Source organism: Salmo trutta, chromosome 13 (assembly GCF_901001165.1).
Source record: "Salmo trutta chromosome 13, fSalTru1.1, whole genome shotgun sequence".
Lineage (NCBI taxonomy): Eukaryota > Metazoa > Chordata > Actinopteri > Salmoniformes > Salmonidae > Salmo > Salmo trutta.
The window spans coordinates 46,818,057-46,843,056 of NC_042969.1; the positions used below are offsets into that span (position 1 = coordinate 46,818,057).

Sequence of the window (25,000 nt, forward strand, 5' to 3'; positions counted from 1 at the left end):
AGAGAGAGAGAGAGAGAAGAAAGCGGAGAGAAAAGAGAGGGGAGAGGGGACTTTATGGTTGCCTGGTTACCCAAACTCCTTGCTCCAGCCAAATGCTACATCACACCCACGGACGACATCTCCCCTACAATGTCTAGAATGGAAATGCGTTCTACACCATCTGATTCGGCCCAGAAAACAATCAGTTGAGCAAGAGCCAAAACACACGTGGGTAAAGCGACATTTAGAAAATTCGTCATTAACTTTGATATGTCATTAACTTTGATACTTAGGTCCAACCGCTGATGACTTTGTTTTGTACAACACCCCTCATTTTGAGTCGTCAGGCAAACTTTATGGCTCACACCCCTGCCAAAATGAGCCTGACATTTTTCAATTTCTTCAATGTCATCATGCATTCAGCACTCAGGGAACAAAGGATTTCTGGGAATATGGAAGCCTGTCCCAGAGACGGGGATTGGCCCTACAATGACCAGGCAGAGGGATGGTCGGATAGACGGAAGGACGGGGACATTGAAATACAGATACAGCCAGGATTGTTGTCACCATTCAACATGGGTAACTATTAAATATCTGTACACCCCTGTTCCTCAGCACCGCCTTGCCACCCTGAGTATAACCGCCTTGCCACCCTGAGTATAACCGCCTTGCCACCCTGAGTATAACCGCCTTGCCACCCTGAGTATAACCGCCTTGCCACCCTGAGTATAACCGCCTTGCCACCCTGAGTATAACCGCCTTGCCCCCCTGAGTATAACCGCCTTGCCACCCTGAGTAAACCGCCTTGCCACCCTGAGTATAACCGCCTTGCCACCCTGAGTATAACCGCCTTGCCACCCTGAGTATAACCGCCTTGCCACCCTGAGTATAACCGCCTTGCCACCCTGAGTATAACCGCCTTGCCACCCTGAGTATAACCGCCTTGCCACCCTGAGTATAACCGCCTTGCCACCCTGAGTATAACCGCCTTGCCACCCTGAGTATAACCGCCTTGCCACCCTGAGTATAACCGCCTTGCCACCCTGAGTATAACCGCCTTGCCACCCTGAGTATAAACCGCCTTGCCACCCTGAGTATAACCGCCTTGCCACCCTGAGTATAACCGCCTTGCCACCCTGAGTATAACCGCCTTGCCACCCTGAGTATAACCGCCTTGCCACCCTGAGTATAACCGCCTTGCCACCCTGAGTATAACCGCCTTGCCACCCTGAGTATAACCGCCTTGCCACCCTGAGTATAACCTCACCCGTCAGTCTCAGACTCACCACTGATTTAGTTCACAATCATGAACCAAGCAGTCACAACTCATTACCGCCTTAATAAACCTTGGGGTGAAGCTTTTCATCGGTACAGATCTTGGATCAGCTTCCCCTCCCCAATCTTAACCTTAACCATTAGTAGGGAAAATGCTAAACTGACCCAAGAGCAGCATATAGGGACAACTTCCCCCTACTGCTCCTAATAATGGATCCAAATGGTATTGCACAATCAGTATTGCGGTCACTCACAGACAGAAACATAAGAATATTGGCCAGTCCAGTACAGTATCTGAAATGTGTTAATTTGCTCATTCATTCACCCATTGACTTAGACAAACACTCACATCATGTTATCAGCAGCCTATTAGATGAAACATGAGCAAAGAGACACATTTTTCCCACAGAAACTATATTGCCCTGGACTGACCCCCAGCCACCCCCCACCACCCTTCTCTCCCTGTACATCCCCGGCAGCCCCCTGCCTCTGTTTCCTCCCCTCTCCCTCTCAGCTGAGAGGGAATAACACACAGCTCTGTTCACATCATGCCTTGCTCCTGGATAATACATTACCCTCCGCGCACGCACACACACACACCAAGTCACACGCACACACTTACACAGAGAGAGGACACATTCTCCCCTCGCTGTATGTTAATACCACATGGCAAACACTCGTATCCAAAACCAGAAGGAGCCCAAACAGATTCCCTCTAGCCCTCTTACACCCGCCCCCCCCAACAAAGGAAGAAGGGAGGCTGCAGCCTACAGCTCCGCAGTCTGATGTTAGTTACCATAACAACGATGGTGAGGGCTCTACTTCCCCCGGTGGCGGCGTGGCCCTCGCCGGGAGGCAGGGCGTCCAAGGATAGCTGGTCCTGGCGGGAGCACATGTGGGCACAGTTGGCCCGGCCCACGGAACGTAGGGCCTGGAGGAGCACCAAGCTGGCCGAGCAGCCCATACCCAGGTACCCAACCACGTCACTCCCAGACAGAGCCCTCTGCCCTGGGTTCACCACCCAGCCCTGGCCCCCTGGACCTTGGAAACCCCAGCTACAGCCTAGTCCTGGTTAGGTTAGCCCAGGTTAGTCCCTAAAGCTCCGGTGCTCTAGCTCTGCCTGCCTACGTCGTACTGCAGTCCCACTGCTCTCCTCTGGCTCAGTACTGCTAAGTGCTGAGCTCTGGGACCCTCCAGCTGCAGCAGACAGAGGCTGCCTTGTCGCTCCACTCTCCGCACTGATCTGATCTGCCTACACTGTAGCTGAACACAGCTGGCTCCTCCAATCGAAGCAAGACATGGTCGTCAGCTGACCAGAACTGACAGCCAAAAACACACACAGGCACGCACTCTAGCACCCAGTCTCGCCCGCTCCCTCGAGATCTCGTGCACGCTCTCTCTCTCTCTCGTCCACACATACTGTTCACACAAATATTCCGCCGTGATTTACAGGGACATGGTAAAAAGACAGGAAGTCAATCCAAGCTGGAGTGAGCTCTGGGAATTGCACTAAGCAAAGGAGTGAGTGTGTGTGTGTGTGTGTGTGTGTGTGTGTGTGTGTGTGTGTGTGTGTGTGTGTGTGTGTGTGTGTGTCTGTGCATGCGTGTCTAAACCACCAGCTGTGTTACACCAGCCGTAACAGTGTCATTCAACTATTCAGACCAGCCACCTACTCCACACACTATGTCTCGCTCCATATTCCCTCTCTCCCACTTAAGAATTTGAAATCTAGCTCATACTGTACACTCACTTAGCGGTACCTAAAGTGCTGCAGTCTGCACCGAAAAGCTAAATAGCACAGAGAAAGAAAGGGGAGAGTGAGGGGAGATAAATATAAATCGAGAGACAGAAAGAAAGTGAGGAGGGAAAACGAAGAGAGCGAGACTAGAGTAAGGGAGAAAGAGAGAGAGGACAGAGTAAGGGAGAAAGAGAGAGAGGACAGAGTAAGGGAGAAAGAGAGAGAGGACAGAGTAAGGGAGAAAGAGAGAGAGGACAGAGTAAGGGAAAAAGAGAGAGAGGACAGAGTAAGGGAGAAAGAGAGAGAGGACAGAGTAAGGGAGAAAGAGAGAGAGGACAGAGTAAGGGAGAAAGAGAGAGAGGACAGAGTAAGGGAGAAAGAGAGAGAGGACAGAGTAAGGGAGAAAGAGAGAGAGGACAGAGTAAGGGAGAAAGAGAGAGAGGACAGAGTAAGGGAAAAAGAGAGAGAGGACAGAGTAAGGGAAAGAGAGAGAGGACAGAGTAAGGGAAAAAAGAGAGAGAGGACAGAGTAAGGGAGAAAGAGAGAGAGGACAGAGTAAGGGAAAAGAGAGAGAGGACAGAGTAAGGGAGAAAGAGAGAGAGGACAGAGTAAGGGAAAAGAGAGAGAGGACAGAGTAAGGGAGAAAGAGAGAGAGGACAGAGTAAGGGAGAAAGAGAGAGAGGACAGAGTAAGGGAGAAAGAGAGAGAGGACAGAGTAAGGGAGAAAGAGAGAGAGGACAGAGTAAGGGAGGAAAGAGAGAGAGGACAGAGTAAGGGAGAAAGAGAGAGAGGACAGAGTAAGGGAGAAAGAGAGAGAGGACAGAGTAAGGGAGAAAGAGAGAGAGGACAGAGTAAGGGAGAAAGAGAGAGAGGACAGAGTAAGGGAGAAAGAGAGAGAGGACAGAGTAAGGGAAAAGAGAGAGAGGACAGAGTAAGGAGAAAGAGAGAGAGGACAGAGTAACGGAGAAAGAGGAAGGAGATGAGGACAGAGTAAGGGAGAAAGAGAGAGAGGACAGAGTAAGGGTAAAAGAGAGAGAGGACAGAGTAAGGGAAAAAGAGAGAGAGGACAGAGTAAGGAGAAAAGAAGAGAGAGGGACAGAGTAAGGGAGAAAGAGAGAGGACAGAGTAAGGAAAAAGAGAGAGAGGACAGAGTAAGGGAGAAAGAGAGAGAGGACAGAGTAAGGGAAAAAGAGAGAGAGGACAGAGTAAGGGAAAAAGAGAGAGAGGACAGAGTAAGGGAAAAAGATAGAGAGGACAGAGTAAGGGAGAAAGAGAGAGAGGACAGAGTAAGGGAAAAAGAGAGAGAGGACAGAGTAAGGGAGAAAGAGAGAGAGGACAGAGTAAGGGAGAAAGAGAGAGAGGACAGAGTAAGGGAAAAAGAGAGAGAGGACAGAGTAAGGGAAAAAAGAGAGAGAGGACAGAGTAAGGGAGAAAGAGAGAGAGGACAGAGTAAGGGAGAAAGAGAGAGAGGACAGAGTAAGGGAGAAAGAGAGAGGACAGAGTAAGGGAAAAAGAGAGAGAGGACAGAGTAAGGGAAAAAGAGAGAGAGGACAGAGTAAGGGAAAAAGAGAGAGGACAGAGTAAGGGAAAAAGAGAGAGAGGACAGAGTAAGGGAAAAGAGAGAGAGGACAGAGTAAGGGAGAAAGAGGACAGAGTAAGGGAGAAAGAGGACAGAGTAAGGGAGAAAGAGAGAGAGGACAGAGTAAGGGAGAAAGAGGACAGAGTAAGGGAGAGAGAGGACAGAGTAAGGGAGAAAGAGGACAGAGTAAGGGAGAAAGAGGACATAGTAAGGGAGAAAGAGAGAGAGGACAGAGTAAGGGAGAGAGAGGACAGAGTAAGGGAGAAAGAGGACAGAGTAAGGGAGAAAGAGGACAGAGTAAGGGAGAAAGAGAGAGAGGACAGAGTAAGGGAGAAAGAGGACAGAGTAAGGGAGAAAGAGGACAGAGTAAGGGAGAAAGAGGACAGAGTAAGGGAGAAAGAGGACAGAGTAAGGGAGAAAGAGAGAGAGAGGACAGAGTAAGGGAGAAAGAGGACAGAGTAAGGGAGAAAGAGAGAGAGGACAGAGTAAGGGAAAAAGAGGACAGAGTAAGGGAGAAAGCGGACAGAGTAAGGGAGAAAGCGGACAGAGTAAGGGAAAAAGAGAGAGAGGACAGAGTAAGGGAGAAAGAGAGAGAGGACAGAGTAAGGGAGAAAGAGAGAGAGGACAGAGTAAGGGAAAAAGAGAGAGAGGACAGAGTAAGGGAAAAAGAGAGAGAGGACAGAGTAAGGGAAAAAGAGAGAGAGGACAGAGTAAGGGAGAAAGAGAGAGAGGACAGAGTAAGGGAAAAAAGAGAGAGAGGACAGAGTAAGGGAGAAAGAGAGAGAGGACAGAGTAAGGGAGAAAGAGAGAGAGGACAGAGTAAGGGGAAAAAGAGAGAGAGGACAGAGTAAGGGAGAAAGAGAGAGAGGACAGAGTAAGGGAGAAAGAGAGAGAGGACAGAGTAAGGGAGAAAGAGAGAGAGGACAGAGTAAGGGAAAAAGAGAGAGAGGACAGAGTAAGGGAAAAAGAGAGAGAGGACAGAGTAAGGGAAAAAGAGAGAGAGGACAGAGTAAGGGAAAAAGAGAGAGAGGACAGAGTAAGGGAGAAAGAGGACAGAGTAAGGGAGAAAGAGGACAGAGTAAGGGAGAAAGAGAGAGAGGACAGAGTAAGGGAGAAAGAGGACAGAGTAAGGGAGAGAGAGGACAGAGTAAGGGAGAAAGAGGACAGAGTAAGGGAGAAAGAGGACATAGTAAGGGAGAAAGAGAGAGAGGACAGAGTAAGGGAGAGAGAGGACAGAGTAAGGGAGAAAGAGAGAGAGGACAGAGTAAGGGAGAAAGAGAGAGGACAGAGTAAGGGAAAAAGAGAGAGAGGACAGAGTAAGGGAGAAAGAGAGAGAGGACAGAGTAAGGGAAAAAGAGAGAGAGGACAGAGTAAGGGAAAAAGAGAGAGAGGACAGAGTAAGGGAAAAAGAGAGAGAGGACAGAGTAGGGAAAAAGAGGAGAGAGGACAGAGTAAGGGAGAAAGAGAGAGAGGACAGAGTAAAGGGAAAAAGAGAGAGAGGACAGAGTAAGGGAGAAAGAGAGAGAGGACAGAGTAAGGGAGAAAGAGAGAGAGGACAGAGTAAGGGAAAAAGAGAGAGAGGACAGAGTAAGGGAAAAAGAGAGAGAGGACAGAGTAAGGGAGAAAGAGAGAGAGGACAGAGTAAGGGAGAAAGAGAGAGAGGACAGAGTAAGGGAGAAAGAGAGAGGACAGAGTAAGGGAAAAAGAGAGAGAGGACAGAGTAAGGGAAAAAGAGAGAGAGGACAGAGTAAGGGAAAAAGAGAGAGGACAGAGTAAGGGAAAAAGAGAGAGAGGACAGAGTAAGGGAAAAAGAGAGAGAGGACAGAGTAAGGGAGAAAGAGGACAGAGTAAGGGAGAAAGAGGACAGAGTAAGGGAGAAAGAGAGAGAGGACAGAGTAAGGGAGAAAGAGGACAGAGTAAGGGAGAGAGAGGACAGAGTAAGGGAGAAAGAGGACAGAGTAAGGGAGAAAGAGGACAGAGTAAGGGAGAAAGAGAGAGAGGACAGAGTAAGGGAGAAAGAGGACAGAGTAAGGGAGAAAGAGAGAGAGAGGACAGAGTAAGGGAGAAAGAGGACAGAGTAAGGGAGAAAGAGAGAGAGGACAGAGTAAGGGAAAAAGAGGACAGAGTAAGGGAGAAAGCGGACAGAGTAAGGGAAAAAGAGAGAGAGGACAGAGTAAGGGAGAAAGAGGACAGAGTAAGGGAGAGAGAGGACAGAGTAAGGGAGAAAGAGGACAGAGTAAGGGAGAAAGAGAGAGAGGACAGAGTAAGGGAGAAAGAGGACAGAGTAAGGGAGAAAGAGGACAGAGTAAGGGAGAGAGAGGACAGAGTAAGGGAGAAAGAGGACAGAGTAAGGGAGAAAGAGGACAGAGTAAGGGAGAAAGAGGACAGAGTAAGGGAGAAAGAGAGAGAAAGAGGGTGTGAGTAGGGCTGTTGCGGTAACTGTATTACCACCACACCGGCAGTCATGAATCATGATGGCAATGAAATACAAACTGGACATGCAATGGTAGTACCCAACTCACTAACAACCACCAGGTCCTAAAGGCCTGGGACTCAGGGCTCTATTGTTCCTCTAACCACTCTGACATTAACGCAAATCCCTTCGAAAATCACATCAAAACAGTATCGTGCTTTAAAAACTCACTGTGATTGATCCATTTGAAGAAAGAGGTTTAACAACAGGTTGAAACTAAGTGGAAAATAGGGTAGTTGTGGATGTTGTTTCAAAGCCTAAAACAACGAAATGGACAGTGCTTTCCAAGGTGATGATTCATTCAAAAAGCCCATACGCATATTAAGAGCTTACTCTCACCCAATGGATTAAATAAAACAATTTCCTCATCAATCTACACAAAATATCCCACAATGACAAAGCGAAAACTGGTTTTTAGAAACTTTTGCACATTTATGAAAAGTAAAAAACATATACCGTATTTAAATAAGTGTCACGTTCCTCGTATTCTCCCTCATCGGAAGATATCTCGAAATCACTGTCAGACCAATACGCAGCGGGTTGCGTGCTCCACATCATTTTATTTAAATATGATGTACACGAAAAAACAATAAACACGACAGATGGTGACAGTTTCACAGGAGAAACGAAACACAGTGCAAACTACAATTCCCCACGAACAGCGTGGGGGAAAATGAACTTAAATGAGATCCCAATCAGAGACAACTAGCGACAGCTGTCTCTGATTGGGAAGACAGAAACCAACATAGAAATACTCCCCAATAGAGCCAACACAAGGCTCCAACGCAAAACAGAACACAAACACAGGAAAACCACCCAACATAAACCACCCTGACCCAAAACACCTGAGTTCACCCGGTCAGGGCGTGACAGTACCCCCCCCTCAACGGTGCGTACTCCCGGCGCACCAAACTTAAGTCTATTAGGGGGGGGGAATCCGGGTGGGCGCCTCACCCTCGGTGGAGGCTCTGGCCCCGGGCGTGTTCTCCCCCCCGCCTCCCCCTTAGCCCTACCCCTCTGGCCCGGACTGGACCACTGTGGAGAGGCATGCCCAGGCTCTGGAGCGGAGCTGTCGCCCGGAACAGGATTGGGCACCGGTGGACCGGACCCGGGCCGTGCCGGACTGGGAACACGCACCACTGGTTTGGTGCGGGCAGCAGGGACGGGCCAGACAGGACTGGGGACACGCACCACTGACTTGGTGCGGGGAGCAGGAACGGGCCGGACAGGACTGGGGACACGCACCACTAACCTGGTGCGGGGAGCAGGGACGGGCCGGACAGGACTGGGGACACGCACCATTAACCTGGTGTGGGGAGCAGGGACGGGCCGGACAGGACTGGGGACACGCACCACTAACCTGGTGCGGGGAGCAGGGACGGGCCGGACAGGACTGGGGACACGCACCACTAACCTGGTGCGGGGAGCAGGGACGGGCCGGACAGGACTGGGGACACGCACCACTGACTTGGTGCGGGGAGCAGGGACGGGCCGGACAGGACTGGGGACACGCACCACTAACCTGGTGCGGGGAGCAGGGACGGGCCGGACAGGACTGGGGACACGCACCGTGGGCTTGGTGCGGGGAGCAGGGACGGGCCAGACAGGACTGTGAACACGTATAGGTGACCTGTAGTGTGGAGCTGGTTTAGCCACTCGTCCCGGCTGGATTCCCATCTTAGCACGGCATGTGCTGGGTCTGTCCACCGGACGCACTGGGCTGTGCGGGCGCACTGGCGACACAGCGCGCAACTCCGCATACCAGGGCTCCTCCTCCAGATCTTCCCTCTGCAGGTCCTCATTCAACTGCCTCATCCTAGTCTCTTCCTCCGCCGTCATCCCCCACGAGAGCAGTGGTCTGGGCTCTTCCTCTGCCCTACCGGACCACCCCATTAGCCCCCCCAAAAAATTTTCTTGGGGCTGTTTTCCGGGCTTCCTCGACCGCCGCCTGCGACTCCGTCTACCGGCTGGCTTTTCCTCCTCGACCTGGGAGTCCGTCCGCCAGGGTCCTTTCCCCGACATGATCTCCTCCCAGGTCCAGAACTCCTTTCCCTCGCGAGCCCATCTCTCGCGCTCCTTTTCCTCCCGCTGCTTGGTCCTGATTCGGTGGGGAATTCTGTCACGTTCCTCGTATTCTCCCTCATCGGAAGATATCTCGAAATCACTGTCAGACCAATACGCAGCGGGTTGCGTGCTCCACATCATTTTATTTAAATATGATGTACACGAAAAAACAATAAACACGACAGATGGTGACAGTTTCACAGGAGAAACGAAACACAGTGCAAACTACAATTCCCCACGAACAGCGTGGGGGAAAATGAACTTAAATGAGATCCCAATCAGAGACAACTAGCGACAGCTGTCTCTGATTGGGAAGACAGAAACCAACATAGAAATACTCCCCAATAGAGCCAACACAAGGCTCCAACGCAAAACAGAACACAAACACAGGAAAACCACCCAACATAAACCACCCTGACCCAAAACACCTGAGTTCACCCGGTCAGGGCGTGACAATAAGTATTCAGACCTTTGATATGAGACTCAAAATTGAGCTCAGGTGCATCCTGTTTCCATTGATCATCCTAGAGATGTTTCTACAACTAGATTGGTGTCCACCTGTGGTAAATTCAATTGATTGGACATGATTTGGAAAGGCATACACCCGTCTATATAAGGTCCCACAATTGTGGGTAGAGCTCCGAGACAGAATTGTGTCGAGGCACAGATCTGGGGAAGGGTACCAAAAAATTGCTGCAGCATTGAAGGTCCCCAAAAACACTGTGGCCTCCATCATTCTTAAATGAAAGAAGTTTGGAACCACCAAGACTCTTCCTAGAGCTGCCCGGCCAAACTGAGCAATCGGGGGAGAAGGGCCTTGGTCAGGGAGGTGACCAAGAACCTGATGGTCACTCTGACAGAGCTCCAGAGTTCCTCTGTGGAGATGGGAGAACCTTCCGGAAGGACAACCATCTCTGCAGCACTCCATCAATCAGGCCTTTATGGTAGTGGCCAGACGGAAGCCACTCCTCAGTAAAAGGCACATGACAGCCCACTTGGAGTTTGCCAAAAGGCACCTAAAGGACTCTTAGACCATGAGAAACAAGATTATCTGGTCTGATGAAACCAAGGTTGAACTCTTTGCCCTGAATACCAAGCGTCACCTCTGGAGAAAACCAGGCACCGCTCAACACCTGGCCAAAACCATCCCTACGGTGAAGCATGGTGGCAGCATCATGCTGTGAGGATATTTTTCAGCGGCAGGGCCTGGAAGAGTAGTCAGGGTCGAGGGACCTCAGACAGAGAGATCCTTGATGAGAACCTGCTCCAGACCTGAAAATATCTGTGCAGCGACGCTCCCCATCCAACCTGACAGAGCTTGAGAGGATCTGCACAGAAGAATGGGAGAAACTCCCCAAATACAGGTGTGCCAAGCTTGTAGCGTCATAGACAAGACTCGAGGCTGTAATCGCTGGCAAAGGTGCTTCAACAGAGTACTGAGTAAAGGGTGATATTAGATTTTTTTTATTTGTAATACATTTGCAAGATAAAACAAATACCTTTTTTTACTTTGTCATTATTGGGTATTGTGTGTAGATTGATGAGGGAAAAAAATGATTTAATACATTTTGGTCAAGGGGTCTGGATACTTTCCGAATGCACTGTATTACTGGAAACTGGAAACTGTAATATCTTATGTTTCACCGAGTCGTGAATGATGACAAAGATAATATACAGTTGGCTGGGTTGTCTGTGCATTGGCAGGACAGAAGTCTGGTAAGACGAGGGGTGGGGGTGTGTGTCTATTTGTCAATATCAGCTGGTGCGCAATGTCTAATATTAAGGTAGTCTCGAGGTATTGCTCACCTGAGGTAGAGTACCTCATGATAAGCTGTAGACCACACTATCTACCAAGAGAGTTTTCATCTATATTTTTCATAGCCGTCTATTTACCACCACTAAGAACGCACTCAACAAGCTGTATAAGGGCATAAGCAAACAAGAACATGCTCATCCAGAAGCGGCGCTCACAGTGTCTGGGGATATTAATGAAGGCTAACTTAATCCATTTTACCTCATTTCTACCAGATGTTAGAGGGCCACGCCGCCACCGGGGGAAGTAGAGCCCTCACCATCGTTGTTACGGTAACTAACATCAGACTGCGGAGCTGTAGGCTGCAGCTTCCCTTTACGCCACACAGAGAGACGCGCACAAAGCTCTCCCTCGTCCTCAATTTGGCAAATCTGACCATAATTCTATCCTCCTGATTCCTGCTTACAAGCAAAAACTAAAGCAGGAATTACCAGTGACTCACTCAATATGGAAGTGGTCAGATGACGCAGATGCTACGCTACAGGACTGTTTTGCTAGCATAGACTGGAATATGTTCCGGGATTCATCCAGTGGCATTGAGGAGTATACCACCTCAGTCACCGGCTTCACGAATAAGTGTATCGACGAAGTCGCCTCCACAGTGACCGTACGTACATATCCAAACCAGAAGCCATGGATTACAGGCAACATCCACACCGAGCTAAAGGCTGAGCTGCTGCTTTCAAGGAGCGGGATACTAGTCCGGATGCTTATAAAAAAATCCCGCTATGCCCTCAGACGAACCATCAAACAGGCAAAATGTCAATACAGGACTAAGATTGAATCCTCCTACACCGGCTCTGACATTTGTCGGATGTAGCAGGGCTTGTAAACTATTACGGACTACAAAGGGAAACCCAGCCGCGAGCTGCCCAGTGAAGTAAGCCTACCAGACGGGCGAAATGCCTTTTATGCTCCCTTCAAGGCAAGCAACACTGAAGCATGCATAAGAGCACCAGCTATTCCAGACGACTGTGTGATCACGCTCTGCGTAGCCGATGTGAGCAAGACCTTTAAACAGTTCAACATTCACAAAGCCGCGGGGCCAGACGGATTACCAGGATGTGTACTCAGAGCATCCGCAGACCAATTGTCTTCACTGACATTTTCAACCTCTCCTTGACCGAGTCTGTAATACCTCCATGTTTCTTGTGCCCAAGAAAGCAAAGGTAACCTACCTAAATGACTACCGCCCTGTAGCCATCATCCTGGAATTCCTAGACCCACTCCAATTCGCATACCGCCCCAACAGATCCACAGATGATGCAATCTCAATCGCACTCCACACTGCCCTTTCCCACATGGACAAAAGGAACACCTATGTGAGAATGGTGTTCATTGACTACAGCTCAGCATTCAACACCATAGTGCCCACAGAGCTCATCACTAAGCTAAGAACCCTGGGAATAAACACCTTCCTCTGCAACTGGATCCTGGACTTCCTGACGGGCTGCACCCAGGTGGTAAGGGTAGGCAACAACTAATCTGCCACACTAATCTTCAACACGGAGGACCCTCAGGGGTGCGTGCTTAGTCCCCTCCTGTACTCCCTGATCACCCATGACTGCGTGATCAAGCACGACTCAAACATCATTATTAAGTTTGCTGACGACACAACGGTGGAGGCCTGTTCAACAATAAGACAGCCTATAGGGAGGAGGTCAAAGACCAGTCAGTGTGATGCCAGGACAACAAGCTCTCCCTCAACGTGAGCAAGACAAAGGAGATGATCGTGGACTACAGGAAAAAGGAGGGCCAAACATGCCCCCATTCACGTCAACGGGGCTGTAGTGGAGCAGGTCGAGAGTTTCAAGTTCCTTGGTGACCACATCACCAACAAACTATCATGCTCCAAACACACCAAGACAGTCGTGAAGAGGGTACGACAAAACCTATTCCCCCTCAGGAGACTGAAAAGATTTGACATGGGTCCCCAGATCCAAAATAAGTTCTACAGCTGCACCATCGAGAGCATCCTGACTGGTTGCATCACCACCTGGTATGGCAACTGCTCCTCATCTGACTGTAAGGCGCTACAGAGGGTAGTGCATACGGCCTAGTACATCACTGGGGCCAAGCTTCCTGCCATCCAGAACCTATATACTAGGCGGTGTCAGAGGAAAGCCTAAAAAATTGTCAAAGACTCAAGTCACCCAAGTCATAGACTGTTCTCTCTGCTACCGCACGGCAAGCGGTACCGGAGCGCCAAGTCTAGGTCCAAGAGGCTTCTAAACAGCTTCTACCCCCAAGCCATAAGACTGAATAATTAATCAAATGGCCACCTATTGTATTGACCCCCCCTTTTGTTTTTACACTGCTGCATCTCGCGGTACCCCCTGTATATAGCCTCATTGTTGTTATTTTATTGGAGTACTTTTTTTCTTTACTTTATTGGCATGGGAAACATGTGTTTTTGAAAACTTTGTTTTACACACAAATGTTACACACAAAACAATATAAATAATATACTCAACTAGAAAGAAAAATAAAAAAATAATTAGCTTTAAAGATACTGTACTTTAGGGCAATCTGTAGTACAGGGACAAAGCAAACAGCTCACCATTGTTCCTGTAAACAGTCAAGGGATAGAGGTGGAGAAGTGCAACGACCATCCACTGGACCAAAAATAAAGCTTACAATGCTTTAAAAGAAAAATACATATTTTAGTCTCTGACCGGGCAAGATGAACAAGGCATCCGCAGGTCACAATCAATAAGCACATCATCAACCTTAATGCCCCCCCCCAAAAAAAACCACAAAGAAATGCTCATCCAACCCTTATGTCACAGGGGAGTCAAATACAGACCGAAGATTATAGGGTCCCCTAGGAAACACTGACCAATACTTTTGTTCCTACCATGTCACAATCACTCCTCCCTGGCATTTTCATTTGTTGTCATCTCAAACAACACTGCATTCAAAGTGCTCACTATTATAATAATCATTCCGTTTCCGTGATTCCAACAGTTCACCCAAGTGTTTGATCTAAATCGCAAGTCAAATCGCTATTGCAACATTTGGTTAAAAATAAGGCCTATATTGTCTTGCCAATACCGTGCAGTCCTACACGGCAGAGTGGAAATCATCTCAAATGAGTGCAGGAAATGCAGTTGAATTAAACAGTATAAAACAATCAGAACGGAGAAGGAGCCATTGAAATCACTCAGAATGTATTGGTTGCCACCCTAGGATTACATACTACTCATAAAGCTCATTTAGAATTTGTATTATTCAAAAACATAAAATACCGTCAAATACCAACATTTAAATACAGTTCTATGATATTCTGGCCATATCGCCCAGCCCTAATTACAATGCCTTTCTTGAGAGGTAAATATAAACACTGTACACACACACTATAAATCAGGTCGCCTCTCTATCTCCTTCTGTTAGTGTGGTTTAGAAGCAGCATCAACCCAGTGTAATGTGAGCGTTTTAGCTTGATGAACACATTACAGGGATCATGTCAGATCCTCTGACAAAGTACCAGTACACACACACTGCTCATCCCTAATGCACAATGAGACTACATGCTTTATACTCCCGCTCTCTCTCGTTCTCTCGCTTTTCCTCTCCATCATTCTCTCGTACTCATTGTCTCATTAACTTGCTCTCTCTCTCGCTCTCTCCTAAATTACCCCCCCCCCTCTCTCATTGTCTCATTAACCCCTCCCATCATCTCCACCCTTGGACTCTCTCTGCTTTACATCATCAACAATGAGGAAAATATACCACTGCTGCTGAGTTAGTGTGTGTGTGTGTGTGTGTGTGTGTGCGTGCAACTTGTATGATTCCCAGTAGGGTTCCAACAGTCATCACGTTGAATAGAAACAAGCTCGTCTCCAACGTGAATTTAACGTGTTACAGCTGCCTGGCCCTGGTCCTGGTCCTGGCACTGGCCCTGGTCCTGGTCCTGGCCCTGGCCCTGGCTCCACAGCACAACCACAATAACCAAAGCACTCCCAGCCTAAGTGGATCATGTAGCCCAAATGGTGGCACAGACCGAATAGACTTTAGCAGTACTGTGTGTGTATGAGTAAGTGAGTGAGGGAGAGAGGGTTTGTGTGTGTGTGTGTGTGTGTGTGTGTGTGTGTGTGTGTGTGTGTGTGAGAGAGAGTTAGAGAGGGTGTGTGTGTGTGTTAAACCCTGATGTGATTAAGCTCCTTCCTATGAGCTGTCTCCCCTCCCTAGTCTCCAGTCTTCATGCTCTCTGGTTGCAGTGAATGGGAGGCCCTGCCTGGACTGCCGGCTGCAGTCTGCAGACTCAAGGCTCAATGGCACCCTATTCCCGATATAGTGCACTACTTTTGACAGAAGTAGTGCACTATGTAGTGAATATGGTGCCATTCGGAACGCAGCGTCAGTGTGTGTGAGTCATCGCACGATGGGTTGATGTGGCAAGGGGGGCTGGGGTTTGCATGGGGAAAACATTTGCTGTTGTCATGACGACCTCAACAGGATGCTGCCACTCAGAGCTGGGAATTCTCAGTGGCAAACTTCTGCTTTGGCCTCTGGGTCTCTGACAGGGCACTGCAGAGGCACAAAAAGGTCACGCTCGCTCCCTTTCTCCTGCTCTTTCTCCATCTCTGCTCTCTCTCTCCCTCTCTCTCTTTCTCTCGCTCTCTTTCTTTCTGTCTCTCCCTCTCTCAGCTTTAACCAGTCTCAGGATCAGGAAGTAACATTTCCCTGTCTTTCTGTCTCTCCCTCTCTCAGCTTTAACCAGTCTCAGGATCAGGAAGTAACATTTCCCTGTCTTTCTGTCTCTCCCTCTCTCAGCTTTAACCAGTCTCAGGATCAGGAAGTAACATTTCCCTGTCTTTCTGTCTCTCCCTCTCTCAGCTTTAACCAGTCTCAGGATCAGGAAATAACATTTCCCTGTCTTTCTGTCTCTCCCTCTCTCAGCTTTAACCAGTCTCAGGATCAGGAAATAACATTTCCCTGTCTTTCTGTCTCTCCCTCTCTCAGCTTTAACCAGTCTCAGGATCAGGAAATAACATTTCCCTGTCTTTCTGTCTCTCCCTCTCTCAGCTTTAACCAGTCTCAGGATCAGGAAGTAACATTTCACTCAGACCACAGACACGGGTGACAGGCTCGTGAGAGAGACTTGAGTAGGTTTACTTTGTAAAGTATGTGCTTAGATAATGAATGTCTTAAAAAACATAATATAGTGGAATACTGTAATAGTATTATTATAACAGTATTATTATTATTATTATTATTATGTTATATTTGTATTATAATATGCAATGTAGCAGGCACTTCTATCCATTTTACAGATGGGTGGCCCCAGCGGGAATCAAACCTGCAACCCTTGGCGTTGCAAGCACCATTCTTTACCGACTGAGCCACACAGAAGCTATTTGTGACACCTTTAACAGAGTGGAAGATAACAGCTTACGTTCCACAAGTTAAGTTTGAGGTTAAGTCTCAGTTTAACTTTGAGTTTGAGTTCAAGTTAGGTTTTACCTAAAGTCAAAGAAGGTTGAAACCTGTAACTTCTCAGCCTACTTAAAGACGGCTGCTGGCTGCTTTTTCTGCACCACAAATAGAACTATATATCTGTTGTGCACAGTGAGCTGTTGACAGGTTGTGGTGAGTGGGACACACACACACACACATAGGTCACACACACACACAGGTCACACACACACACACACACACACACACACACACACACACACACACACACACACACACACAAACGTCTGCTCTGCAGAGTCGATGTCATCAGTGGTATGTTGGACGGCAAGCTCTTCAAACCCACAGCCTTCCTTCCATCCCAACATGTATTCTGTAAAACCCCCATTACAGGACAGAGCACACCTCACCAGTGTTCTCTGAAATACAGGCCAGAATTAAACCAGAAGATAGCCTTGCTAGGTGGACAGACACCTCTCTCTCTGTAGAGGAAAGAAAATAGTGACAGAAAGTTGTATTTTTCTCCGGGAACTATATTCCCTCATATGTCAACAGTGAAATGTTGTAGAGAGGTTTGACGCCAACTTGGGGCCAGCCTGTAACAGTGATGACTAGGGTGTATAACAAACTATAGCCGCTCTGTTAGAAGAGGTCAGAAAGGGGAAGGTTGTTGTGATATGATGTCTACAGTACAGTCAGTACAGTACTCTGACATTGCCATCTAGTGCCGAGCCCACAATACAACATGCACAAACACAGATCAAGACTGTGTGTGGAGGTGATGGTCTGTGTATGTTTTTTAATGCACCCGTTTATATTCATCGTTTTTTGTGAGAGTAACGTGTGTGTGTGTGTGTGTGTGGTGAGATTCATAATAGCACTGATTGTGAATCAAAGTTTCTATTTCTGTTCACTCTACGGATCCTTTGCATGCGTGTGATAGATGTGTAAACCTGGTGTGTGTGCGAGCGCACGTGCACGTCAGATAAACCAGCTTCTCTGTAACGCCCTCCAGGTGGCGCCCTAACCCAGAGATGTACATCAGGGAACTGGCTGAGCGTTTGTTTACGGAAAGAAACTATTAGTGTTGAGTGGAGAATTAAGGTCCTGGGCGGGGGGGGGGGGTGAAAACAGAGGAGGTTAAAATCTCTCCCTCTCTCCCCAGCCCAGCCGTCCCAACCACAGATCACCATCATCAGAAGGAAAAGACAGGGGAGCAGACATGGTCAATACATAAGGCTGGAAGGTGGTGGTAGTGCAGTGACAAGGTGTTGTGCTGAGAAGCAGACAGGCAGGGATCCCAACCCTGTCTGTCTGTCTGCCTGCCTGTCTGTCCGCCTGCATGCCCCATGGTAAACATGAAGACATTAGCTTTGCTAGGGGTTACGTAAACCAAAAGTAGTGCACTATATAGGGACTAGGGTGCCATATGGGATGTAGCACTGGGGTTTACAACAGCAGCAGGCCAGAGAGCAAGACTAAACACTTTTATAAGGACATACAGTACTTGCACGGCAAGGCACTCATGGCACACACACACACACGCACGCACACACGCACGCACGCACACACGCACGCACACACGCACACACGCACACACACCCAGCTATCGGCGGAGCGGAGACACACAACCCTACTGTCAGAGATAAGGCAGGGTCTCATTACTTCCTCCACCCTCCCTTCCTCCTCACCCCCCTCCCTTCCTCCTCACCCGACCCTGCTGCAATCACACGACACAACACAGACAGATTACAAGGCCCTGTCTTCACTTCCTTGTACTAACGCCCTCTCTTTTCTCTACTTCTATCCCCCCATCTCCCTCATTCTCTCCAAGGATACAGCTCTCATATGAATCTCAGCTTCTCTCTCCCCCCCTCTCTCCCCCCTCTCTCTCTTTCTCAGTCCGACATCGAGTTAAATGTTTCTTTGGATCTAAACTTATGCCATGTTTCCCGCTAACCAGCTGGTAGCAGGAAGACAAAGCGGGCCAATGATGAGCATGCTGGGACACGGGGTAGGGAATGGAAAGGGACGTGGAGGTCCAAAATAGAGAATGGGGGGGGTTGGAACAGGGGTTCGGTCCAAACTCAGCCCCTCTTTCCTCTCTGCTCCTCTGACCTACTTTACAGTACCAGTGGGACCCAGACCCAAATATGAACCCTATTCCCTATATAGTGCACTAGTTTTGAACAGGGCCCATATGTACCCTATTCTCTATTTAGTGCACAACTTTTGACCTACTTTATAGGTAATAGAACGCCATTTGGGACGCAGACCAGCTCCCCAGTGCAGAGCAGAGCTCCTAACCCCTACCTGGGACAGACTTGCCTGTTACTCAGTGCAGCTAGGGGTCTGGAGACGAGCGCTGCTGCAGCTGTAAGCACCACCCTGACAACCTCCACACTGCTACAGGAATACCGACTGTTATATCAGCAGTATAACACACAAGAACCACAGTTCCAACTGGTCATAGAACCGCAGCAACTAGGCTGAAAACAACAGCGTCAACCAGAGTGTCATTATCTGTATAACAACTGCAGCAGAGCAACGAACTACAGTATAGTAGAGTACCATAGTAATACCTACAACATCAACAGCCACGACAGTAACAGGCAGGTAGCCGAGCGGTTAGGAGCGTCGGGCCAGTAAACGAAAGGTTGCTGGTTGGAATACACAAGCCTGTCTATAAAGGTCTGTCTACGTGCCCTTAAACAAGGCACTTTAACCCTAATTGCGCCTGTCAGTCGCTCTGGATAAGAGTGTCTACTAAACGACTAAAATGTCAAAATAAATGAAATGAAAACAACAGTAGAGGTAAGAAGCAGGAGCTTTTACAAGTACAAGTAGCAGGGAACGACTAGCGAGCTCAACGCTGCTGTGCTCTTTGTCTTTTTCCATCCAGGAGAACAGAACAGTAATGAGAACCAGACTGTTAGGGGTCGGCGAGGTAAGCCAAGCTCTGTATGCGTCCCAAATGGCACCCTGTTCCCTTCATAGTGCAATCATTTGACCAGGGCCCATAGGGTTCTGGTCAAAAGTAGTGCACTGTGTAGCAGGGCTAAAGCGTTATCCTCTGCACTGATTGAATGGGATTTCACCTGGGAAGACGGCAGGGAACGAGAGAGGGAAAGAGTGAGAAAGAAACGCTTTTGGATGCAAATTGTATGGGTCACTGTTAATGCACTCCAATCTCACCCCGCATCCTTCTAGCTTCATTATGCTGATAGTGAAAGTCCTAGGTTTCATCTGAAATAGCACCCTACGACCTTTACAGAGCACTACTTCTGACCAGTACGCGTGAGCATTCTGACCAGTACGCGTGAGCATTCTGACCAGTACGCGTGAGCATTCTGACCAGTACGCGTGAGCATTCTGACCAGTACGCGAGAGCATTCTGACCAGTACGCGAGAGCATTCTGACCAGTACGCGTGAGCATTCTGACCAGTACGCGTGAGCATTCTGACCAGTACGCGTGAGCATTCTGACCAGTACGCGTGAGCATTCTGACCAGTACGCGTGAGCATTCTGACCAGTACGCGTGAGCATTCTGACCAGTACGCGTGAGAATTATTTTGCTTAGCGTAGCCGCTGACGCCTGTCGGCTTATATACCGTATTACAATATTCCCCATTTGATCCATTTACACAGCTGGCTGTGGTCCCCAGGCCAGTTAGGATAAGTGCCACCAGCTTTCAGTACAGACGAAATGAGCCACACACACACACACACACACACACACACACACACACACACACACACACACACACACACACACACACACACACACACACACACACACACACACACACACAACATGGTGGAGAAAGTACCCAGCTGTCATACTTCGGTATACCTTAATAGAAAGTTACTCAATTAAAAGTGAAAGTCACCCAGTAAAAAACACCCAAGCAAAAGTCCAAAGTGTTGCATCCAGGCTGTATCACACCCGGCCGTGATTGGGAGACCCACAGGGTCCAGCGTCGTCCGGGTTTGGACTTGCCTAGTTAAATAAAAGGTTAAATAAAATACATTTGGTTCTAAATATACTTAAGTATCCAAAGTAAATGGAACTGCTAAAATATACTTTATCAAAAGTAAAAGTATAAATCATTTCAAATCCCTTATATTACGCAAAGCAGACATCACCATTTTCTTGTTTTGAAAATGTACAGACAGCCAGGGGCACACTTCAACACTAAGACATCATTTACAAACGATGCATGTGTGTTTAGTGAGTCCACCAGATCAGAGGCAGTAGAGATGACCAGGGATGTTCTCTTGATAAGTGTGTGAATTGGACTATTTTCATTTCCTGCTAAGCATTCAAAATGTAACGAGTAGTTTTGGGTGTCAGCGAAAATGTATGGAGTAAAAAGTTCCTTATTTTCTTTAGGAATGTAGTGAAATTAAAAGTTGTCAAACATATAAATAGTAAAGTAAAGTACAGACACCTCTCAAAAGTACTTAAGTAGTACTTTAAAGTATTTCTACTTAAGTACTTTACACCACTGCACGCACACACACACACACACACACACACACACACACACACTCACACACTCTATCCTGGCTAAAAACGCCCACACAACCTCCATACAAACCGCTACACAACCTCCACACAACGCCCACACAACGCCCACACAACCTCCACACAACCTCCACACAACGCCCACACAACGCCCACACAACCTCCACACAAACCGCTGCACAACCTCCACACAACGCCCACACAACGCCCACACAACCTCCATACAAACCGCTGCACAACCTCCACACAACACCCACACAACCTCCACACAACGCCCACACAACGCCCCGAGCCTGGATGCGATCCCAGCGGCACTGAGCATTTTTCCTCGTGGTTCTTCTCTTTTTGTCTCTTACAGATATTATTCTCTCCTCCTCCTCCTCCTCCTCCTCCTCCTCCTCCTCCTCCTCCATCCCCCTTTCTCTTATTCTTTTTACAGATCCTCGTTGAGCTTTTTGGCCAGAGTTACACACACACATACACTGCTAGTATGGAGCCACAGAGACAGAGTAAAGACTCTCAGCATAATATCAGTTTACAGAAGTGTGACAGCATTATTTATCTCTCTCGATTGTTCCCTCTGCCTTTAAAGTCAGCGGATCCTTTTCTGTACTTATTGTTTAGTTTTGCCTGGGCAGAGGGGGACGTTTATCAGCGTGGCACCTCCCTGAGTCTGTCAGCTGGAAGTGGCATTCGCACCGGGTCAGGGGGCGCTGGTTTTGACGGGCGCAAATCACTTCACACAGACCAAAGACCTTCTCTTCCATCTGCTATACATTCATTTTGGTCGTTAACTCACTAAATGTTATTTTTATAGCTTCTGTGACATGTTCTACTGTCCCAACATGTACATAAGAAAAGCCTTTTTGGGAGACACAGACACAGATACACACAATCATATCTGAGCTGGGCTGCAGTATGTCTGTGCTGATATGCCAGCTCATGTTCATCCAGTGTGCCAATGCTGTTGGCACTGCTGAAACTGCCCTGCCTGCCATCACTATACCACCCTGCCACACAAGCAGCCTGTGGCTCAGCACAGGCTGGCATCACCACCACTGATGCCAATGGAGAGACTGGCACACACACACACACACACACACACACACACACACACACACACACACACACACACACACACACACACACGGTCACTGGTTGGGGCCTTGGCCTGGGTGTCTTAGCTACAGGGGCTGTGAGCGAGGTCTGTTCACATTGTCCAATCAGCAGAGTCTGCTTTAGCCCCTGCCCTATCAGAACACTTCCCCTCCCTGTCCAATCAGCAGAGTCTGTATAATGTGCGATTCATGCATAGAGGAGTGGTACGTGAGCATAACCAACAATGAGCAGTAGGGCTAAACCTGTGTGTATGTGAGTGTGTAAATACACATACACATGTGTGTGTGTGTGTGTGTTTCAGCTATATATATGTGTGTGTGTGTGTGTGTGTGTGTGTGTGTGTGTGTGTGTGTGTGTGTGTGTGTGTGTGTGTGTGTGTGTGTGCTCTGTGCTGGTGCTGAGCTGCTAGTGTATTCAGTATTCAGGGGGGCGTACAGTAATTGCAGCAGCAGCAGCAGCATACTCCGGCCTCCTACTGCACTCAGGAATGCAGCGAGTCCCTCCTGAAACCCTAAGAACTCTGGAGAGAGAACTCACTCATCAGTCCTAAGTCTGATATGGATCCTCCCATCCCCTAGAAAGCATCTTTAGATTGTGGTAACTTTTGGAGTAGGGGTGTTTGTAAAACCGGTATAGGGGCTGTGTGTGTGTCTGTCCGTGAGCGAGAGAGAGAGGGAGAGAGAGAGACCCGAAATTTAGGAAAGCTTTGACTTTGTACAGACTCAGTGAGCATAGCCTTGCTATGAATTTGTTCTTAACTGATTTGCCTAGTTAAATAAAGGTTGAATAAAATTAAAATAAAATACACACAAATTAGGTGGAAACTGAGCTGCACTTCCTAACCTCCTGCCCAATGTATGACCATATTAGAGACACACATTTCCCTCGGATTACACAGACGAAAACAAATCCAATTTTGATAAACTCTCATATCTACTGGGTGAAATACCACAGTGTGCCATCACAGCAGCAAGTATTGTGACCTGTTGCCACAAGAAAAGGGCAACCAGTGAAGAACAAACACCATTGTAACCCCCCCTCCTTCTCCCTCTGCATCTCAGTCAAAACATCCATGGCCAAGGACATTTCACCCCTCCACTCTCCCATCCCCTCTCTACCATTGGGTTTAGTCCTCTGCCATCAGAGAGTTAATCCCCTAAAGCTGACACGCTGACACACACACACACACACACACACACACACACACACACACACACACACAGCGGAGCGGGGATTACAGCGCCTAGCTACGGGATATTGAGAAGTACACACACACACACTAACAGAGACACCTCGACTCATATGGTCAGGGCAGACACACACAGACACACAGCTGAGATCACTGTGCATGACACCAGCCCCCCCCACCAGCCCCCCACCAGCCCCCCACCAGACCCCCACCAGCCCCCCACCAGACCCCCACCAGCCCCCCACCAGGACCCCCACCAGCCCCCCCACCAGCCCCCACCAGCACCCCACCAGACCCCCACCACCAGACCCCCACCACCCCCCCATCAGCCACCCCCCCACCCCCCCACCAGCCCCCACCAGACCCCCCCCACCAGCCCCCACCAGACCCCCCCCACCAGCCCCCACCAGCACCCCACCAGACCCCCACCACCCCCCCACCAGACCCCCACCACCCCCCCATCAGCCACCCCCCCACCCCCCCACCAGCCCCCACCAGACCCCCCCACCAGACCCCCCCACCGCCCCACCAGCCCCCCACCAGTTCAAACACTGGGGCGATTCAGAAAAAAGGAAAACAATGTCACAACTGAGTTCTGACAGGCTTCAGTTCTCTCTGCTGCCTCTTCTGTCCTCCTCGTTATTTCTCTTTCAGGCTGAAGCATCAGTCTGGGAGTAGCAGTCAGTAGGAGGTGGAAACAGGGGGAGAGAGATTAGACAGAAATAAAGTCTGAGTAAACTCTCTCTTCTTCTAATGTAGCACTGTGCTTTGGCTATGTATCGTTATGTTGACTGAACACACACATACACACCCGACTCACGCGCTTCATTCGAAACCAAATCCACACGACGCTCTCTGACATCCTGTTGACGTGAGATGTAACACACACACACACTTTTGACAGCACATCAGCCCTATAGCACAGGAAGCAACCACCTCCTCTTTAGGCCAAGGTGATATTTTGTCTGCGTCCCAAAATGGCACCCTATTCCCTATATAGTGTGTTACTTTTGATAACAGCCTTCCCTGTAGCTCAGTTGGTAGAGCATGGTGTTTGCAACACCAGGGTTGTGGGTTCGATTCCCACGGGGGGCCAGCACAGAAAAAAAAAAAGTATGATATGTATGAAATTGTATGAAATTGTATGAAATGTATGCATTCACTACTGTAAGTCGCTCTGGATAAGAGCGTCTGCTAAATGACTAAAATGTAAATGTAAAATGTGAAACCATGTACGGCATATAGTGTGTGTGTATGTGTCACAAAAGCAGTGCACAAAATATGGAATAGGGGGTCATTTGGGATGTAGACTTTGTGTAAGTGGATGAACATTGTAAGAAAGACCTGTAAGCACAGTGCAGAGCCTTGCCCTCGGACTGAAGCTAAAGACAAGACATCAGGGTTATGTTCATTAAGCACCAAATGAAAGAAGATTGGACTGAAGCAAGGAGGAACTCACTGAACTTGTTGAAGGAGAAACACTTGTTTTCGTTGACCGCTACAAAACGTTGTGTTGGGGTGAGCACCAATGAATACGACCCAGGCTGGATGGGACAGTAGAATGGTTGTGATATTAATGCCATTGGTTTCCACAGTCCCAGTGAGCCTGTATAGCTGTGGAGGTAATGGTCTGGTTTCTCCCTCACAAAGCTGGGACACAGCTGCTCTATCCATCACTGCACAAACGGACAGACAGACAGGACAGGCAGAGAGGCAGACAGACATGTATGTGGGAAGGTAGGTAGGCGGATAGACAGGCCACCACCACACATAGACCTAGAGCAGACAGATCTGCTTGGACCACCACCACACATAGACCTAGAG

General features: G+C 48.6%; 1 protein-coding gene across 6 annotated transcripts in view; it reads right to left on the minus strand.

The window, feature by feature from the left end:
• dock10 (dedicator of cytokinesis 10) overlaps positions 1–25,000 on the minus strand; it is a 179,738-nt gene that overhangs the window by 119,735 nt on the left and 35,003 nt on the right. For 4 of the 6 annotated variants that reach the window (XM_029772264.1, XM_029772265.1, XM_029772270.1 and 1 more), the window contains exon 1: positions 2,051–2,503. The exons of the other annotated variants lie outside the window; for them this stretch is intronic. In XM_029772264.1, coding sequence (XP_029628124.1) covers positions 2,051–2,218 — 168 coding nt within the window. In that variant the 5' untranslated portion in view covers positions 2,219–2,503. Of the gene's footprint in view, positions 1–2,050; positions 2,504–25,000 lie in introns of those variants that run through there. 6 annotated transcript variants of the gene reach the window in all.